The sequence below is a fragment of the Lepidochelys olivacea genome, assembly GCF_965140295.1.
Source record: "Lepidochelys olivacea isolate rLepOli2 genome assembly, chromosome: 1".
Lineage (NCBI taxonomy): Eukaryota > Metazoa > Chordata > Testudines > Cheloniidae > Lepidochelys > Lepidochelys olivacea.
The window spans coordinates 258390094-258410949 of NC_140411.1; the positions used below are offsets into that span (position 1 = coordinate 258390094).

At 47.2% G+C, this 20856-nt stretch overlaps 1 protein-coding gene across 2 annotated transcripts in view; it reads right to left on the bottom strand.

Moving 5' to 3' along the window:
- CACNG2 (calcium voltage-gated channel auxiliary subunit gamma 2) overlaps window positions 1-20856 on the bottom strand; it is a 58925-nt gene extending 38069 nt beyond the window's left edge. Inside the window, exons 1-2 of one of the 2 annotated variants that reach the window (XM_084625464.1) lie at window positions 20102-20855; window positions 19433-19578 (exon numbers count right to left, since the gene is read on the bottom strand). In XM_084625464.1, coding sequence (XP_084481590.1) covers window positions 19433-19574 — 142 coding nt within the window. In that variant the 5' untranslated portion in view covers window positions 19575-19578; window positions 20102-20855. Of the gene's footprint in view, window positions 1-19432 lie in introns of both variants that reach the window. The other variant, XM_084625463.1, reaches the window with a different exon arrangement.

The window sequence follows — 20856 nt, forward strand, 5'->3', positions numbered from 1 at the left end:
TACACTCATTTATGCTAGCTGAGGATCTGACCCATTCTGTCAATTGCAGGCTTAACTTCTCTGCTCGTGCTAGAAACCCCAACTACCCTAGACTTCAAGAGGAAGGATTCTCTCTCTTTCTTTTCTTTTTGGCTTCTTCTAATGTGAAGTGTTTGGTGTTTTTATTACAAGACATAAAATCTTTTTCCAGTCCCAAATATGTCTGAATTTGCAGGAAGAACAATACCCCAGTGTCCTCTCTTCCCCCTTTGGTTCTAGCAACCTCTGAGTATCAAACCGTCTTTGCTTTGGAGAGTAAAAAGATAATGAATGACTTAAAATAGCTCTGCTGAAGAAAATGTGGGTTTGATTTGAATTGCAGAGGGAATAACTTCTTTCTGGCTGTTTCCTAGAGAAGGCCAGCAGTATCTGCTGCGGCTCCTACAGAGTCCTTCTATGTTCGGACAATCTAGGCACTTGCAAGAAGTACTGTAAAACCCAAATGAGATCTAATATGCAAATGATTGTGATCCATGACATTCCTGTAGCACATTATAGATTATCTATATACATCTCATATATCGTACGGATAGGCAGGCAGTACACTGATAAACTGCAGAACCAGGAGACATAATGCAGTGTAGCATGTTAGGAAGGCTGGTGCACTGGTCAGGGTGTTAGCTTGAGACTTGGCAACCTGGGCTCAAGTCTTTGTTCTATCACCAACTTCTGGTGCGGCCCCCGTGCAAGCCCCTTAGTCCCTCTGCGGCACGCCTATAAGATGGCGATGATAAAACTTCCCTACTTCAGAGAAGTAAATAACTAAAAGTGGTGAGGTGCGCAGATACCCTGGTAAGGAGGGCCATATAAGAAAATTGCTTTATGGGCCTGAGTGGTAGACGGCTGCAGTATTCACAGAGATAATTAGCTAAAGCATTTTCAGTGAAATTTGTGATGCCAAATGGGCCATTTATTCAGTCTTTGTTTTCCCTTGTTCTGACCAGGTGCATTAGAGGGATCAGCCTGATTGGTGCCAGTGAAACCTTTATATCCCCCCTTGTCATTCGCTAGTCTGTAGATGCCACATGCGTTTTGCAGAAAAAAACCCGGTTTTATCAGCGTTTTAAGAATGTTATTGGAACTCTTTTTTATCCCTCCAACAGTAAAACTAGGTAGCTTAGTTCCTCTGAATCCAACCATACAGGCTTCAGAGGAAGCCATAAATACCTCTAAAAGTGACGTCACCTCGCTTTCATATACATATAAATGTCACAGTTTTAAATTCTATCATCTTACGTGGGTGCTGGGTCCTATGAGGAAGCTGGGAACCTTCAGCCTCTCAATGCTATAAAGCACCTGGCCCTAATTGTCAGGTCTGGCTGAGCTGTACTTGGAACAGGACAGATGGTGTGGTGGTTTAAAGGTAGCTTTATGCTGCCTTTGTGTTTTTCTGATCATTGGGAAAGCAGAGGCTGGTTTGGTCTGTGGTGCAACTTAGAGTGACCATAGGGCTGCTCTAAATTCTGCCAGACTACTCATGACCCGAACAAGCTGTTGCAGCAGCTAGGAATTGTTGTAGAACCATGACAGTCTGGCAACACTCTTCCCTTGCTCATGTCTCGTAAACTAGGGGAAGCCAGGTGGGTGTGGTTATGCAGTTCTATGCCACCCAGGAATTCTCCTACACCAGGACAATCTCCAGGTAGCCAGCTGAACCATCAATGTACAGCAGCCTTATCAGGGGACAGATTCTGGGCCTCTGTTTTTAACTCTGTGGAGTTACATGGCAATATAATGAACTTTAAACTCATACCCTTTTTAGTTATAAGAAAGTCACTGGCCCAGGAATGTATTTTACCCATCCTGGGTCTTGGGCAAGTTTAATTTGCAGGGGTTGGGGAGGGACAAATTTACTCTTTGAAGAGGAAGGAGCAAATATCTCTTTGGCTGGATGATGCTTTTTTAAAAAATGGTGGCTATTTGACGTTGCCCAGGGATTTAGAGTGTTTGAATGAGAGACGTAGTGAGTGAGCAGGCAGAGGCCAGATGAGACAGTCAAAGGTGCATGATAACTTCATTTATCACATTGCTGTTCCGTCAGCATACAGCTACATAATTTTTCACATGGATATCATCTTCACGTGTGTAATGCACATACAGCGGATGCCCTTAGGACCATGCTGTTTCCTACATTTACCGTTATTTAGAGTACCGATAGGATTCACTATATGTAGAATGGAGAATTACCACAAAAACTGCAGCAGCTATTTAAACAACTAAATGAGGTAAATGCACATTTTTAAGGGTACGCAACATACAGAGATCCACAGATCCCTGAAAAGCTACCGCATGCGGGGTAGGAAGCAGGAACCGGTTTGCGCTAGACATGCTACACAACATACCATTATCATTATCCCCTTGAGATAGTCCAACAAAATTCCTGACATTTTCAGTTCAGCCCTGAAGAAGTAGTATCTCAGGGGAAAATGCATAGACCATCTAGATAACATAGCATGACCAAATGACCCAGCAAAAACCAAGACATCACACAACAGTACCTGATATAATCAGGGCAAAATTACCAGTAAAACCCAGCATGACCCATTAGAATGACCCTGTGACAACGATTATTGCCTATGATACAGAGTTAATCATTCTCACCAAAGGATGCCGAATGACGCAGCAGAGTGTTGCTCACTATAGCTTTATTGAACTGCCCCTCTGTGATTGGCTTCTAGAAGACACCCATTAAGTGATTCAGCCAATTAGAGAGCAGCTAATCCACCAAAGTGTAATTAAATAATCTCTATTTTATTGTAGCATTTTCTGTCAATCCATTTACATTTTTCCGCTGCACTTATCACCCTGGTGTATGAGCACATCATTCTCGGTAGATTGGCTGCTCTTTGGTGGGCTGCAGCTTTTTCCTAGTTTCCTTGATTTTTTTTATCAGGATATAAATGTTCTATCCTCCAGTAACTGGACTGGCTGAGTACAGGTTGGGTGTTCTCAGTTATAATTTAAGTTGACACTTTTAAGAGAGCTGTCTGATAACACAACGATTGTAACAGTATAGTGTGAGGTTATAGGGATCATCTTTGTAATGTTCTGCAGAACATAGGACAGACAAGCCCCACCCAAAAAATTGTCATGAGACAATTTGGCAACCCCTCCCCCCCATTAGAATCCCACAGATATTAACACAAACCAGCTGATACTCAAATTTAGTGCCAAATCCTCTGGTTCACTCCAGTTGCTCTAGGCCACTTGGTGGCACAAAGCAGCCATAAAACTGGTTTAACTGGCCACCCGAGGATTCCTCCAGTATGAGGGAATCCCTAAATGGCATAAGCCAGCCTAGCAGCTCCCTGTGGCACCCCCCACTGCAGAGGAGGTGGTCAAGGAAAAGGTAAAAACAATGATCCCCTGGTGACCAGAATGGTCCCTTGGTGCCCACAGGCAGCTAGGTTACTCCCCAGCCAACTTCAGGATCAGAGGAATGTAAAGATAGCTTAAAACTATTTCTGCTCCACCTTTTTGGTCTGGATCAAGTGCAACTCTGCTAGACCAGAGTCCATACGGTGAAGGGAATCAGAAAATTAACGGGATCTGTTGTGAACAAACCTATCTCAATACCACAATTCTAACCCATACACCTGATCTACTTACTCCTCCTCCAGCCACTCCCGACACTCCCTTTCCAAATTCCTCTACCTTCCCTTCCATGCCCCAATACTCTGCTCTTCCATCCTCTCACATATAACCTAAATCTCCCTTTATCCCCATGGCCTTGCCCATTTTCTCCCCTTGTGCTTTCTTTAACCCAATCCTAATCCCCCATCATTCCTGCTTCGATGTGCTCTAATCCTAGTTTCCCCATCATCCTCTCCCTGCCACACACCTGAACTAACTCCCACTCTCCTTCTCATACACCCCCCCACAGATCTGAACTAACTCCTCTGATCTCACCCTCTTCTCCTATATACCCAACCCAGTTCTTAAGACCGAGTTTAGTGTGGCCTCAGCCAGTAAGTAGCTCATGAAAAGTTGGGGAGTGACCCAGTCACTGCAAATCAGTAGTTGGGAAAAGGAGTTATTACAATATTCTTAAATTAGGTCCTGAAAAGAACAGGAGGTCCCATCCTGCTAACAAGTGGAAGATCAAGGGTCGCTCCAGGGAGTGCAGGCAGATAGCAAAAGTCACAACATTGAAAGCAAAGTTCCCTGTTGATCACCTATCAAGTGTTTATCACTATCCCGATGATTACCGACCGCGACATTGTCACTTTATAAAACACAAAGCATAGTTCATAAAACACAAGCAGTGCCTTGCGCTGTTCCTTCCATATGGCTGACCTGATGCTCCATTGTGGCCTATTCTTAGTATTTCTGATGAGTACGTTATTTGGGAAAAGCTACTGCCGTGAAGGCCCAGTTCCTCACGCCAAGTCCAGCGGAAGAGCAGGGCTGGAACCCACGGCCCATTCTCTGGATGAGTGCAGCACCCTCCCTGATGGAACGATGTGGTGGCAACTCCGTGAGGGGTTCGCCCTGGGGATTTCCTCTCCTTGAGCCCCTTCCGATGGATTTCTCACTGGAGAGGGGCCAACTGGCTCATGAGTCTAGTTCCACCCTTTCTTCAAGGAAACAATTATGTCAATGCCGGTATCAAGAGCCACAGAAGATCCAGCATGCTCAGTGAGAATGAGCAAGGAGACCCAGAATAACCAACGCTGTGAACAGCTGAATAGGCGGCTATGTCCAGCTCAGCTTTTTGTTTTTTTCACAGAAAAGCATTGCTTTGCCAGGAACTCCTGCACTATTTAGTTTTCATAAATGGAGTGAGTTGACACTGGTCAGTCGTGCTGTATGGACAGCCCTGGAGACTGCAGCTCTCTGCTTATCCCCAGAGCAGCAACAGCCTGGGCAGCAGCACTTGCCTCTCCAGTAAGCCTCAGCCCTGGCCTGGAGGGACAATGTCTAGAGGCGATATGGGAGCCTGGGCTCTAAGGCTCATTCAGTGCTTGGCCTCTCTCTGCTGAGACGACAAAGGAGAGATCCAGTTGTGATGGTGGATTCACATCCCATGGGGCCCAATTTTCCAAGTGCTCAGCACTCAGAAGTGGGGACAGATTTTGAAAAGCGCTCGGCTCCCTTTTAGGCTCCTAACTAAGAGACCTGTCTCACTTGGCACTAAAGTGAGATCAGTCAATTCATTTCACACAGGGCGCCAAACAACTGTCAAATGGGAACAACTTTCAACACAATCAATCTTGGGAAAGGGATCAGAGGCTAACTAGTGACCTATTATTATTTGTTCAGATTTAAGGTAGGAAAAGACTCTGCATCCCATTCTCCACTACCCCACAGGAGGAGGAGTAGTCAGTTGTAGTTGAAATACTCTTTTTATTGATGTAGAAAACAATGTATATAAATATGTATATAGTGTCTATCAGAGTGGTACATATGTTGGTTGTATCCTGCTTTGACACCCGAGGTATGGTGCTTGTCATCTTAGATTGTAACTTCTTTGGGGTAGGGTCCATGCCTCCCTGTATGTTTGTACAACACCTAGTACAAAGGTGTGCCGACCGCGTCTGGGGCATGATGGCACTGCTGCAATAGAGATAAAAGTAGCAATAATAATGATACTATAATCATAATAATGAGCCCTCTGGTCCTTAACGAGCAGCACATGAAGGGGAGCATCAAGCTTTGCTTCCCCTGTTTAATTGACACTGCATGATCAAAGTCCTAAGTAGCTGTTACTGAAGTTACATCCCAGTCTCCCAGCATAAAATTCTACTGAATTATACCAGAACGAATCAGGGGAGAGTGCAGGCAAGAGGTGGCTATGTTCATATGAAGTTTGCTTACATGGACATGTATGTAAAAGGAATGATTTGGGGGCAGTTCTATGGCCTGTGTTATACAGGAAGTCAGACTAATTGATCTAAGGGGTTCCTTCTGGCCTTGGAATCTCTGAATCCTGCAAATGTCCCTGTCCCCCATTTCCCTGTCTGCTCCACTCTGATCTCCTCTCTTTCCTCTCCCTTCACACTCTCCCTCCCCACTTAGATATTTCTCCTTTACAAAAGGGAAGGGATGAGAAATAAAGAGTTTGCTGCTTTATACTCCAGGTTCTGAGGCTGGGGATGTGTCTGGTAAATGTCTTCTAGGAAAAAGGTAGGACCTAAATATTTTAATTTTAACTCCTGTGATTTACTTTTCCTTCCTCCCTGCCCCCCTAGTCCTTCCTGTTCTTGTAATAGGCACTTAGGGGCAATGACAGCCCCACCCACTAGAGCACGGTCTCCAAAATCCCCTTGCCCATGGCAGACTCCAGGAAGGAGGTAGATCCTGCTGCCTTGGGCATATTTTATGTGTCTAAATGAGGTGCCTCTCCTCTCCCCCACAGTGAACTGGACCTGAGGCACAGCCCCCTTCCCATCGTTTCTCTCTGATCATGGTGTCTTCCAGTCCCATCATGCCACCTGCCTCCTAAAGGGAACATCACTCTGCCAAGGTTTCCCTCCTGCTGTTTCAGCCAATCCAGTTCTAGAAAAGTCTGATCTACTCAGTGTGCGGGGGCGGGGGGAAACTCTCTCCACCTCTGGGCTTGCTTCTCCATACACACAGTGTTCTCTGAAGTTTTGGTTCTCTTGTAACTTTCTCCCCTTGCTGTCCTTGTCATGTGCGCCCACTTATAATCACTCTGCACAAAGAAACACACCTGTCCTGTGATCTCACTCCAGCCCCTGAGATTAACTCCTAGGAAACCATTTCTGTCCTTCCACAATCACATATTCCTGTTGCTACAGGAACAAAGTGGCAGTTCATACAGTAGAACGGAGAGGGTGCAATGGTCAGGGCACGAGGCTATGACTTAGAAGCCCTGAGTTTACGCCCCTGCTCCACCACAGACTTCCTGGGTGACCTTGGACAAGTCATTCAGTCTCCCTGTGCCTCAGTTCCCCATCTGTAAAATGGGGCTAATAGCACGGCACTACCTCACAGGGCTGTTGTGAGGAGAAATCCATTAAAGACTGTGAGGTGGTCAGATACTACAGAAATGGAGGCCATAGCAATGCCCCAGGCAGATAGAACAAATGGCCCTTCTTTCAGCTTCTCTAATCTTCAAATCCCACGCAGGTCTATTACATGACCCCGAGCCCTTGCTCTCCCAGACACACACCCTTGCTGTCTTTGCCTTCCTTCAGTTTAATCACAGTCTCTATTCTGAACGCTCACTGGTCCGGCCTGTGAAATTCCTCTTCATTTAAAGGGATAAATGCCTCCTCCTCCGGAAGACACTGGCGGAGCGAGAGGGGGACTCGGGGCACAGGGATGCTGTTAAACCCCGTCGTGTCTGGCAGACATGCAGGTGACTGGCTCTAGTAGGTTCCTGGGGGAAGAGGTACATCTCTCCCTCTCTGACAGTCTAGGGGCCAACTTCACAAGTGCCCGAAGCCTGGCTCCCTTGGGCTAATTGTGTGGATACAGCAGGGCCACTAGACCGACACAGCACTGGTGCAGGGGGCTTCTATGCCAAGCTGTGCTATCTTCCCAGAAGCACTAGGGTCTTCTGCGACTGGCTGGAATAGGCTAGGGTGCGACAAAGACAGGAGGAGACATGGCTGGACGGTCCTGTGACCAGAGCCCCTTAGTCTCTCCTGAATTTCCCCCTTTCTCAGGCTGTGTTTCCAGGGCAGGGTTTTTTTTGGGGGGGGGAATGTCTTTCCCTCATTCAGCTGCCTCCTGTCCACACCCTGTGGGCTGAGCCTCAGGTACAATCCTTGCCCCACACCCCTCACTTAGCTGTTTCTGCTGAGAGCCAAAGTCACTTCCCAAAGACAAGGGAACTTTCCAGTCCCACCATTGCGTCTGCCTCTTAAGAGGGCCGTCACCTAATGAGGCTTTGCCAGGCTGTTTTAGCCACTTCCTATTACAATATATCCTCTCTCTAAACCATTCCTCCCGTCCCCAGCTTCTTCCAGTTCTGCCGCCCCTTCTTCTTTCCCCCTTTTCTCTCTCTCTTTGCCCCGGGGGACCGTTATTTATGCATTCTTTTTGCCTTGGTCCCCTGACCTCCAGCATCCCCATTCCAACACCTGTCTTTGTGCTGGTGTTGGTGACCCCTTAAGGGACAGAGGCAGCTGCTCGTAGAAGACGTCTGCCTCTCTTTTCTCTGCCACCTTCCCACGCATCTCTGGCGATGTACGGAACCCGGCTGGACATTTATCACCATTCATTCACTCTCCCACTCAGAAATAAGCATGGAGAAAAAATGTTTCCCACCCTCTCTCTGCCATTGACCTTCAAAAAGCCATGACAATACTAATTATACTAATAATACTAATGCCCAAATTGTTTCCCCTTGGGCTAAGGGAAAAGGTAATGCTCAGGATCTAAATGAAGCAGCGGTAATTATTTCTGGCAGACTACTTAGAACCCACCCAAGCTGGGTGAAGTTCTAGGGGGGAGTGTGCCCTTGGAAATGAGGGCAACCCTCAGCCCCCTAACCCTCCACCTTAATAGCAGGGCTGTCAACTCATTTGTATTTTGGAAGAGGACACCCCCCCAAATTTGTGGCATCACCCACTCATTCAGCTGCATTTGGAGGGTGAACAGGACCCTAGCTCTGACCCCCCCCCAGAGGACCAAAGAAATGTTGGGTCAAGAGAACCAAAGTTGTGTGTGTGTATGTGGGGGGGGGGAAGGGGGAGGAGGGTATGTATCAGAGAAGGTGGAGGCGGGGATAGTGGCACAGAGAGAACAAACAGTTAAATTTAAATTAGATGTGGATTGGTGGTTGGGGTGGTGGGAGTAGAGAAAAGTTGATTCAGAAAAGAAAAAGTTTTAGGCACTTTCTTCCGTCAGAAATAGCACTGTTTCAACGGCTGGTTCTCAGCAGTTGGTTTAGCTGCACCAGGACTAGCCGCAATTTATCTGTGAGTGTAGACAATCCATGATCAACAGTGGCTCAGCTAGCTGTGTTTTACCCCTGGTTTAGCTGAACTGGTGCTGCCCAGGATGCGTCCTTCTCTACACTCACAGCTAAACTGTGATCAATCCCAGGGCGACTAAAGGCATAGCGTAAACAAAGCCTTAGAAAGAGAGACGGTAAAATGTGGAGACAAATTGGTAGGAAGGAAACACAGACACTGAAAAAAGGCACCGGGGTATGGAGAGGAGAAAGTGGGGAATGGGAAGAGAAGAATGAAAGGGCAAAACCCACCCAGGGGAGACAGCTGGCGAGTGTTATTTTTTTATTTGACAGAGTGTTCGCTTTACACGACATTTTGAATCTTTGATTTATTGGTGTTTTTGCTGCTTCTAGCCAAAACAAACAAATCCCTAGCTTTGGACAGGAAAGACGTGACATTATGGGCCCAAATCTGATCCCTTTTAGATATCACACTCCACAGATCATCCTCATTTTGTGTTTTGAAAAGCTGGTGGAGCGTTCATGGTCAGAGACTCAAAGCCAGACTGTTCCATCTGCCATTTTGCATATTCTCAAAATCAAACTGCTGATCTAGTAAAGGAATCTGCACCTGGAAGAAGCCAGTTTGTTCTAGGCTCCTTCCGAATTCTCTAGACAGGGTGATTGGCACGAAAATAGAAGTAGCTCCCCAAAAGTGGTAGTGGGAGTCCAATTTACTGCTGATATAAGGGGCTGTGCAACTCCATTGACTTTATTGGCGTTGCAGCCACTTACACCTGCACTGAATTTAGCTCTGGGTCCCTAAGGTGTGCTGGAAAGGGAAGGGAACAGAAAGACAGCGGTGGAGATCCCTGTTTCACTCACTAAACACAAGTACTGCATTGTATGGGCCTGATTCTCCTGTCACTTGCATCTGGTGTAAAAAGCAATACAACTCCACTAAGTTCAGTAGAGTTACTCCAGCGTTACATCAGGGTAAGTGAGAGGAGAATCGAGCCCTTCGCTCTTGGGTATGAAAACAGTACGGCATTATACGGCATTGACCGCCAGTTCAGTGATCATTCCCACAGAGGCAAGAGAAAGGAGAGCACCTCATTTCTAGTTCAGTCATTATGGCATCAAAGCCTATTGCTTTCTCTTGCAGCCAGGAGTCTGATAGGAATAGTTCTTTGCACATATCTAGTATCTTCGTTGCTGACTACTCATTTTATTCAGTAGGGTACAAAGGAAAAGACTCTCAATTCCATATACCCTCAACTACCCTCGATCCCTGGATGCTTCCCAGGGAAATATGATAAAAATGACCTAGTCTCACTGTCAGTTTGTGAAATTAGGGCAACCATTGACACTAGCAGAAACACAGGCTACTTCAAAGCCTATGGGTGCAATTGAGCAGGGCTAGCATTTAGAAACGTAGGAATTTCCATACTGGAATAGACCTGTGGCCCACCTAGTCTAGTATCCTGTCTCTGACAGTGAGCAGCACCCATTCTTCAGAGGAAGGTGTAAAAATACCATGGCACGAAATTGTGGCATAATCTCTCTCCATAAAGGTCTCATTCTAGTTTCTAACAGTGAGAGATTGGCTTAAGACTTTCTGAAGCAAGAGGTTTTAGATCCTGTGCAAAATGGTTATCATAATTAATTATCACAATTCTGGATAGTCCTGTTAGCCACATAAACGTCCATTCACTCACTGAATCTTACTAGGTTCTTGGCCACAACAACTTCCTGTGGCAGCGAATTCCACAGTCTAATTACAAACTGAGTGAAAAAGTATTTCCTGTTATCTGTTTTCATTTTGCTACCTTCAGTTTCATTGCATGGCCCCTCCATGTGTCATAACAGGGATTACAGACGCTCCCGACCTACCTTACCTAGACAAATCATTATTTCATGTAATTTAATCATGTCTCCTCTCATCCATCTCCTTTCTAAGGTGAACAATCCCAATCTTTTCAATCTCTCTTCACATGGGAGGTTTTTTTCATGCCCCTAGTAATTTTTGTCACCCTTCTCTAAATCCCGTCTAGTTCCGCAATAACCTTAATGAGATGAGGTGACCAGCACTGCACAGTATTCCAGAGAAGGCCGCACCATTGATTTATTTAAAAGCATTATCATTTCCATATTATTCTGCATCCTGTACTTTATGCATCCTAACATCTTGTTTGCTTTTTTTGTCTGCAACTGTGCACTGAGCAGACGTTTTCACTGAGCTATCTGCCATGACTACCCAGTCCCTTTCCTGAGCGGATGCTGTTAATTTAGAACCCTGTAAAGGTGTACGAGTGGTCCCATTTCTTTCCCTCCAAAAGGTGCATTACTTTGCATTTATCCACACTGAACTTCATTTGTCATCATGTTGTCCTTTCATCAAGCTATTCATTTGGGGCTCAAGCAGCAGCCTGCAGGCATTGCCCCCGCCCCCAAATCCTTTAAATGTCAGTGCTCATCTCAGCTTTCATTTCCTTTCTTGCAAAGAAAAACCTCCCCAATATAAACAAATGGCTGGGAATGAATGTTTGCCCTGGCATGTCTCCCTGACAGTCACAGATTAGTCACAGCACAACAGTCGCCCAGGGCTGTGGCCACGGCACCCCTTATTTTTTGGTAGGCCCCTGGACTAACTCTTGTCTGAAGGCTGCCGTGAGCTGAGCCCGATCCTCTGCCGAGCTGCCAAGGAGGCCTCCAGTCACCAAGAGCTGGAGGCAACGAAGTGGAGGAACGGGCTCAACTGCAGGCAACTAGCAGAAGGGAGCGGCAGAAATGGGGGCCCAGGTCTCAGACTGCCCCAGTGGCGGCAGCATTCCCTCTGAGGGAAGAAGAGGAGGCAATGGGGGAAGGAGGGCAGGGAAGTGTGGACTCTGGCTTCCCCTTCACAACAGCAACAGCTGTCAAATTCCTTGGTGGAGGAAGGGAGGATAGCAACAGCTCATGAGGGTGAAAGGAAGAGGGAGGGGAGAGGGGAAAAAGAGACATTTTATAAAGCTGGGGGGAGCTGGGACAATTCAGAAGTGGAAAAGGAGGACCAGATTTCCAAAGGGTTGGGATCCTTCAGTGAGGGGAGATAGAGAAGAGACAGAGATGGGAGAGGACCCGGAATAAATAATGGAATAGAGGAGAGGAGAGAGGACAGAAAAAGGAGAATGCAGGAGCAAAGGCTACGAAGAACAGAGCAAGGAAAGCAAGAGGACAAGATCATGTAACCAGAGAGGGGGCCAGGGGGATGGACAACAGAGAACTGGGAGTGAAGATGAGAGAAGCAACGAAGGGAAAGGAGAGCTGCTTTTTAAAGAAAGAACAGAAGGAAGAGGAAGATGAAAAAGAAAATAAAAAGGGAAAACAATGGGGAGAAATGAGAACAAAATAAAATGGAGATGGCTAGAATGAATCAAAGATGGAGGGAGAGGAAAAAGCTGGGAACAGAGATGTAGAGGTAAGGTCACATATGCAAGGAAAAACCCCTAACTTTGAGGTGAATTTTCTTTAACGTCAGTTCTACGATCCCCCTGACACACCCTAACTCGCTGAACATTTGGGGGAAGGAAAGGGGTGGGGAGCAGCTGAATTCTCTAGCGAAACACACTTTCTTCTGTGAGCCCTTTGGAATGGCAGGACCTCATGTGTGATGTGCGGGAGCACAGTTCCTGTCAACTAGCGCAATCTGGAGGGCAGAAACGGCACAGAATGGAGGAGTGATGGCTTCCCCCGGGGATGGAAAGGGCATGTTCAGTTGGGAACCTGTTCTTAAAACAGGGGCAGTGATCAGAGATTCTGAAGCCTGCTCCCAGGCTTACCATTGCTTTTGGGTTCTGTTTTTAATGGTGCTGATGTAAAACCTCACCAACACCCCTGCCTATTGCCCCCCACCCCACTGAAGAACTCTGGATTAGACTATTCCAAACTGGAATGGCTAAAGGAGTGCACAGAGAAATGCATGGGTTAAAATGGAAACATCAAACAGGAATAGCTCTCTGTATCCCTGGAAAAGAGAACATTTATCTTATCCCCCATGTAATTTCTTTATGCGTTACTGCTGCCACACTACATCTTTGTGTCCCTCCCACTACATTTCCCACCCACTCCCTTCAACAAGGCAATTCCTGGTGTATTTCAGGACAATATTAACTCACTGCTCCCTCTCTCTCAGTAGGAGGATTCATATTTGCTCTTTTAGAGCTATTTAGAAGTCAGGGCCCAGCCATTCACCATTGCAGATGAGCACTAACCTGTCATAGCTCACAAATGAAATGTGTTTGCTGGTCTCAGCCTGTTGGATATTCACCCACATCATAAAAGCTCTGCACAACTTGCCATGATTTACAGTCAGCTATGAATTAAGTCTATAGGAGGACTAAAACCACCAAAGCTTCAGGGCTCCATGGGCAAACTTCCTGTCTGCTGTCCCTCACCCTAATGAAATGTGATCTTTCCCCCACTTTTGAGTCCTTGATCTTTTTCACAATGAAGATGCAGCCAGCCAGCCCAGACCCTCCCTCCCCGTAGCCGGTGGAAAGCCAGCAGCAATCAACTATGTGCTGGGCCATCGCCTGCTGCCCTGGCTCAGGCTCAGCACTGCATCTAGGCCTCCTGTGATTCTGGACCTTGAAGGTACAAGGACCTTGAGTTAATTTGTTGCTGTTTACAGCATGTGCTCAGAGGAGGTCCAGGAGTAGAACAGCAAGGGGTACTACTAGTCAGGACTGGGGGGCACTGGCAAAGCTGTGTGAGCCAAGGATTAGAGTAACAGGCAGTTCTGCAGGGCTGAACTGAGGGGCATTGGCAGAGCTGTGTGGGGGTACTGGGACCAGGACCAAGACAGGAGATTGAGGAGCAGATCATGATCAAGGTACAATGACAAAGCTGCGAGGTGGCCCAGTACTGAAACAACAGGGAGTCTACACAGGTCGAGGATGAGGTACGTTGCCAGAACTGTGTGGAGAAAGCTTACCCAATGTCTGCCTGCACCCTGCTTTATTTTGCTGTCAACCCTTCCTTTTCACGAAGGCTGAAATTGCACTACACTCCTATGCACTGTTCAGATATAACAAGCTGGAAAGAGAAACAGATCAGCTCATTAATTTTCCTCAGGAAGGGTCTCTAGGCAGGAATTATTTTCTGCACCAACATCCATTCAATTACTTGTCTTCACACCAGTGAGATCTACAGGGATGTCTAACCCTGTGCACATCACTCATGCCTTCTCTCACTGGACTGTTTTCTCCCTCTTCTCCAGTATAAAAAGCCTTCAAGAGCTGTTCCTTTTCTAATAATAATGACATGACAGAGCCAATAACAATACAGAAATACAAAATACAGTTCATTTCTATTTAAGAACATAAGAGCTGTCAGACTGGGTCAGACCAGGGTCCATCTTACCCAGTATCTGTACCAGAGCTTCAGGGGAACTGCATAGAACAGGGCAATTATGATCCATCCGTCTTCCACTTCTGGCTTCTGATAGTCAGAGGCTTAGGGTCGGTCCGAGCATGGGATTCCATTGCTGACCATCTTGGCAAATGTATTTATCCAGTTCTTTTGTGAACCCAGTTATACTTTTAGCTATCACAACATCCCATGGCAATGAGTTCCACAGGTGAGTTGTGCGTTGTGTGAAAAAGTACTTCCTCTTGTTTGTATTAAACCTGCTGCCTGTTAATTTCATCAGGTGACCCCTGGTTTTTGTATAGTGGGAAAGGGTAAATAACGCTGCTCAATTCACTTTTTCCACGCGACTCAGGATTTTGTGGGCCTCTATCATATCCCCCCATACCCCAGTTCTCTCTTTTCTAAGCTGAACAACCCTAATTTTTTTAAGTCTCTCCTGATATGGAAGCCATTCCACAGCCCTTAGCTGAAACTTTTCCAGTGCCACTATATCCCTTTTGAGATGGGGCGACCAGACCTGCGCACAGTATTCAAGGTGTGGTTACAGTCTGGATTTATACAGTGGCAGTGTGATATTTCTGTCTTATTTTCTAGCTCTTTCCTAATAGATCTTAACATACTGCTAGCCTTGATAAGGCCCCAATAAACTACTGTTTTTCCGGTTTTAAGATTCTATAAGAGGAGGATCAAATTAGTCCCTAGGAATAGAAATCTACAGTTAGACCAGAAGTATCATTCATAATAATAAATATACAGAAGGTTCCATGCAAAGAGGGAAATGGTTTGGAGAATCAGCAACTTTCTTAAAGGCAGAAAAGATGCAGAGTAGCAGATCTATGGGTGCAGTGAGTTTGCAGATCTCAGCTGTTTGATGGGTGGGTGAGCAATTAAAAAAGAGTGAGGTTTTTATATTAAAGGAGACAGTCTCTGCCCTTTTAAGAAAAACAGCACAAAGATTCTTGAGTGACATGAGAAATTGCTTAGACAGTGCAGCTCTATGAGAGAGAGGTACCTGGAGGCAGATCAGAAAACATCGCTAGTTTGGTACTTAACTTGAGCAGAGACTACATTTCTCCTCTTACCCTAGTGTAGGACTGGAGCTCATTGGTGGGCTGGAGAAAGAGGGGAAAGGACCCTCTGCAATGAAAGAACATTGAGATTTGAATCCTTATTCACTCCAGCACAGAAGGTCCTCCAGTATAAGGTTGGAAGTCCACTGTGGGGAGCCAAGCTACTGTCTGAAAGAAGTGGAACCCTCACACAGAAGGAACAAGGGGCCCAGATTTCCCAAAGGGACTAGTGACTTTGAGTGCTTGAAGATTTTGGTGCCTAACTTGAGACACCGAATAGGTGTTTGAAAGGATCTGATTTTCTGAAAGTGCCCCTGAAAAACACGCTCCCTCTTCCCCCAAATAACTAATCACTTTTGGAAATCTTGGCCGAGATACTAAGTTTCCCTCTTACCGCAGGATGAGGACTGGAGAGGTGGATCGCTGCAGGGAGCAGAATGGGTGGAGAGAGCCAAAAGCAAAATGAACATGGAGGCTGACAGGATGGTAACTGGGGCCAGATAAGTACCTGAGAGATAGATGGGGCCAGAGAAGGAGAGAGCTCGAGGTGATAACTGAGACTGATTGGTGAAGCAGAAAGACCCTTGAATAGCGGCATCCATGAGGATGCCCAGCCACACCGGGCCTATATAAAGGTAAATAACTACAAGAATATTTCTAAAAGAAAAACCCACTTTCAAATGATTACTACAGTACTTATCCACCACTTTCCAGCACCAGCCCAGATTTCACAGAGTCCTTGGAGGACTAAGGCAACCCCACATGCTAGTGGCATGTACAGTGTCCTTCTGCCAGTAGGCCAAGAACAAACATTGCCTACTTCCTCAGTTCTTTTCCAGCAGTATAGCTTCTCACACACCAATGGCCCCACCTCACCTTACAGGCCTGACCCAAAGCCCACTGAAGTTGATGGGAAAACTCCGACCTAACGGTGAGTGTGTCTCACTACAGTACACCACCACCCTGTAGATGTGGGGGATTCCAGCTGGAGGGTCCTCTTTGTCATTTCTACTCATTGTACACTTCATAGTATCATGAGGTTAGAAGGGACTGCAAGGGTCATCTAGCTGAACCCCCAGGTGAGATCTCAGCCTTCCGTCCTCCCAGGTGCCAGGCCACTGGTGAACTCTGTGGGGAAGGGAGGAACAGGTCCTGGCCCCCAAGCAGCCAGCTTTCAAATATGGTGACTGAGAGAAGTGTTTCTGATTCTCTCTCCAGAAAGGGCAGGGAAGCCAACTGCACTAATAAAAACCCCAGAGAGATGAGAGGCAAACACAAAGTTGCTTTTCATTTGCAACCCTTAGACAGCAGCTTGAAAAGGAGATTTGAAATATGGTCAGCTAGGGAGGGGGAATGAGAAGAAATCCAACCCCGCAGAAATCCCTGCGGGGAAGACCCCTCCTAGGGAAGCATGAGGCACTGCTGACTTGTCCCAGCAGCAAAGGCCAATTCCGCTTAGAGTTAGTGCCCTAAAATCCCTCCCTTTGCACACACCCTTGGCCAGCAAACTGTGCTGCTTCACCAGCCCCCTGTCAAAGTTTTAGTGCAAACTCTACCTGGCCTTGCCGCTCGGGAAAGGCCGATTTTAGCAGCTGGGCTAGTTAATTAGCAACAGAGCAGTAGCTGTGCGCGCCACCCTCCCTCTTTGCCTCCGCAGTCCCCCGGAGTGGGGTGGGAAGCCTCATCTCCCGCTGAAGGTTCACACCGCTTGGCGGCAGAGCAATTAAACAAAGCGGGGATGGGGAGGCGGGAGCTGATTATTGCCAGGGAGCGGGGCGCTGAGCCCCCCCCAGCGCAGGCTGTGGGGGAGAGGGTCCTGCAGGGCCAAGCCAGCTGTCTGTCTGTCTGCATCTCGCACCCCCCTGTTGCAGGGCTGCAATTCCCAACCCTTGGAGCTCATTCACAGAGCGAGGGAGAGAGCCCCAGAGCGTGCTAGCGAGGGAGTGCACGGGGCTGATGGCTCCTTGGGGGACCGGATGGCAAGTGTGAAAAATCGGGACACTTTTCGGGGGTGGGGGTGGGGGGAGAGATAGTTGCCTATAAGACAAAGCCCCTAATAACCGCAGGTCTGGTCACCCTACAGGGGGGCAATTATGACATTTTAATGTAAATAGTCCAGCTCTTGTAATCTAGGGGTGGTCCTAGCTCAGGACATGTCAGTCCCTGTGCCTTTCGGGGCCGGTCCAATGTGGGGGAGAAGGAATGCAACCTCTCCGATTTGTCCTGTGTGTGTCCCCCCCCCCCCCGTTGTAGCCATAGCTACGTGCCTGTGGGTGTACACACAATCGGAATGCACAATATTCCCTACATCAATGCCCTCCCCCCCCTTATCTCTCGCCTTCATCTCCCAGCTAGATCTCCCAGCCTAGGGACACAGATCACCGAGAGGCTGTTTGCCCCCAAAGCTCCCCCTCTCGTTTCGCTTTTCTTTCCTTTTCCTTTGAAGGGCTCTTATATCAATGTTTAATGAAGTAGCTGTCTCTCTCCCCGCTTCGGATGAAAGCTCCCTGAGCGGCTCTTAAGGATGGGGTGGTGGGGGTTTGGGTTTTTGTTTTTGGGAAGGTGTGTGTGTTTAAAACCTCCCCGCTGAATTTACTGCTATTGATTTTCTGGCTTGGAGTTAGTACCGAGTATTCAGCAGAGAGCTCCTCTGCAGAATGTGTGAAAGGCGGCGGTTTGGATAGAGAAAGGGCACCAAATGCAGTATGCGTCAAACAGACCATCGCTCAATGAAGTCACTTAGCTATTCAAAACATGTCCAGCCATCACTCAACCGTTTGCACCAAGAACTGGGGGGGGGGGGGGGCATTCGCGCTTCTTCCCGGACCACAACCGTTTCCAAACAGCCTGGTTTGGTGAGAGACGTTAGGACACAACACAGGCTATTCCCTCCCCGCCTCCACCCCACCCCCAAAGCTCCAGGGCTGCTTTTAGAAAACCAATTCTGCGGTATCCACTTCCCGCTCCTCATCAGAGCGATCAAGGCTAATTCGATTAAGGTGGACCCATGGAGACATGGACATACGTGCACATTATCTGTGGATGTCCTCACCCCACCCCCAATCGACCCTCCTGCTTAGAGTCTCGTCTGGAACACCGATTTTACGATGCACGGAAATGCTGTGTGTGTGTGTGTCCATAAACCACACATTTGCATCCGTGCCCCTCTCCTTCCAGGACGTGATTTGAAGACCCCCCCCATGCACACATACTCCAATAGCAATACAAAACAACACAGATTTAAAAGCAAAGTGCTGGCCTCCTCTCCCCACTCCCCCCCAACGTCTGAGTCCAGAGGCTGGCTGCATTGCTGGTTCTCCAGTGGCCATCAGACATGTCACTGTATGTGGGAGCTGAGTTGCTGCTCAGTTTCACCACATTATACTTAGGCTGGTTTTCTGTTCAAAGACTTATTCATTTTTAGACTTTGCAGTAACCCTTTAAAGAGAACAAACAAACAGGAGGGGGGACCCCGCAAAAACAAAACCCACCCCAGCAGCGTGTGGCTGCTCAGAGACATTACGAAATGCTCTTGAACTCTGCTTGAGCTGACTGGAATCATTCGGATTTTCCAAATAAGGCTGCTTAGACAGAACAAGATTGGGGGTTAGGTGTGTTTATCCCCCCATACAGGGAACTTGATATTTACATATGAGGTGTTTTGCCGTTTTTCCCCAGTTCCCAGACTTATGATCATCAAAGCAATTTGCAAAGGAGAGCAATTATTTCACTCTGTTATTATAGCCAACAGTGCACCAGTTATGTAGCATTTCGCTTGCTTTCCCAGGCAATAATAATCCGGAAAAAGGCGGATCACACAATTGCTTTTAACAGGGTCTCTGGATGTTTACACAGTGCATAGATTACTCCAATTAGGAGGGGGTTTTTTGGAAGGGGGAAGAGGAAAGGATATTTTACCCCTCTTATTGCCTTTTCTTTCCTCAGCAACTAACCCAACCACCCGTGTTCCACGGTGGAAGTGAGAAAATGGTGGAATGTGGAGAGATTTATTTGGGGAGGGGGGAGGAGATCCGGAATCAAATACCTTCCAGGCAGCAGGTTCTCCATAATCCAGAATGGGTCATGACTTCCTCGTTCTTTTTGCTGGTTTCGTTCTCACTGACACTTTTAGTCTTGCAAACCCCTCTGGAGTAAAGCCAGTAGTCGGTCCCCACAGCTATGGTCATCAGGCTGAAGGCAGCGAAAGCACCAACGGTGGTTAAAAGCATCTGAACACCTCTGTCAAAGAGCCCCATAATTCTTCATTATACAAATACCCAACCGCCTTCTGATTCTTGGGGTGTGTGTGTTAATAAAATAATAATTCCACTACTAATATAATGGGTATATATATATATATATAGAGAGAGATATCAAAAAGGGAGGTAAGAAAGCCCACGGAAAACAGTGTAAATTATAAAGACCACACGGGAAGAGGCTTGCCTTTTAAATCAGAAACGTTCCGGTTGTAATATAAAAAAGAAAGAAAAAGAAAAGAAAAAGAAAAGAACAAAAAAGACTAAAGCGAGAACCCCCCCAAACTGAGATGCCTTAATCCCTTTTCCTAAAATTCTGGTCTCCAGTTTCCATATGTAATGGCTAATTTGGAGATGGCTTCCACAGTGAACAGGGGAGTAGCAGCAGCAGCATCCTCAACACAATCTCTCATTATCTGGACCTAGACAGTTAGAGACTGTAAGAGCAGAGATGCAACCTTCAGGCGTCTTGCTTAGCTCTGCAGCCTGCGCCATGAAAATCCTTTTTCTTCTCAGTTATCTTCCTAGGATTTTTGTGGTTGGCTTTTTGGGGGGTTCAAATTCTTCCTTCCTTTTCGTCCTTTCTTTTTTCCTACCACCAAACCAGACTTCCCAGTATACTGTGAGCCCTTGATTTCATCGGTACAGGTGCTGAGCTCTTGCCTTCCATGGCTTTCCCCACAGCAGCAGCGGCAGTTGTTGTTGTTGGTAAAGTGGGCAAGAGAGGGGGGGTTTCTCCCAGAGAAGCGAGACGGATTTCCCTCCTCCTCTTGGCAAAGCTTCTGAAAAGAAGGGAACCGGTGCCTTGCTGCAGGATTCGCTGCCTCTGTCTCTCTTCCCTTGTTAGTTCCTCTCCCACCTACTGCATTACCGTGGTGGTGCTGAAGTGGACAGCTCCCCTGCACCGATTTCCCCGCGGTGCTGAAGAACAGCTCCTGTGCCTCTTGCCCGGGATGCTAATGGGAAACTGGGGGGCAAGCGCTTCCTCTTCCTATATCCTCTTTTCCCCAGCGTCTGCAAATGCGAGTGACCCTGCTCTGCTCGGAGGAGCAGGGAGGGATGGGGAAGGGGTTGATTCGCCTTCCCACTTGTCCTTTCCTGTTTTTACCCCTCTTCTTCCAAACCCTGAAATGATAACTCCCCTAGGATCCAGGAGCTGAGAGAAAGGCGTAGCTGGATCTCGCTCGCTCGCTCTCAGCCCAGCCTCCTTCGC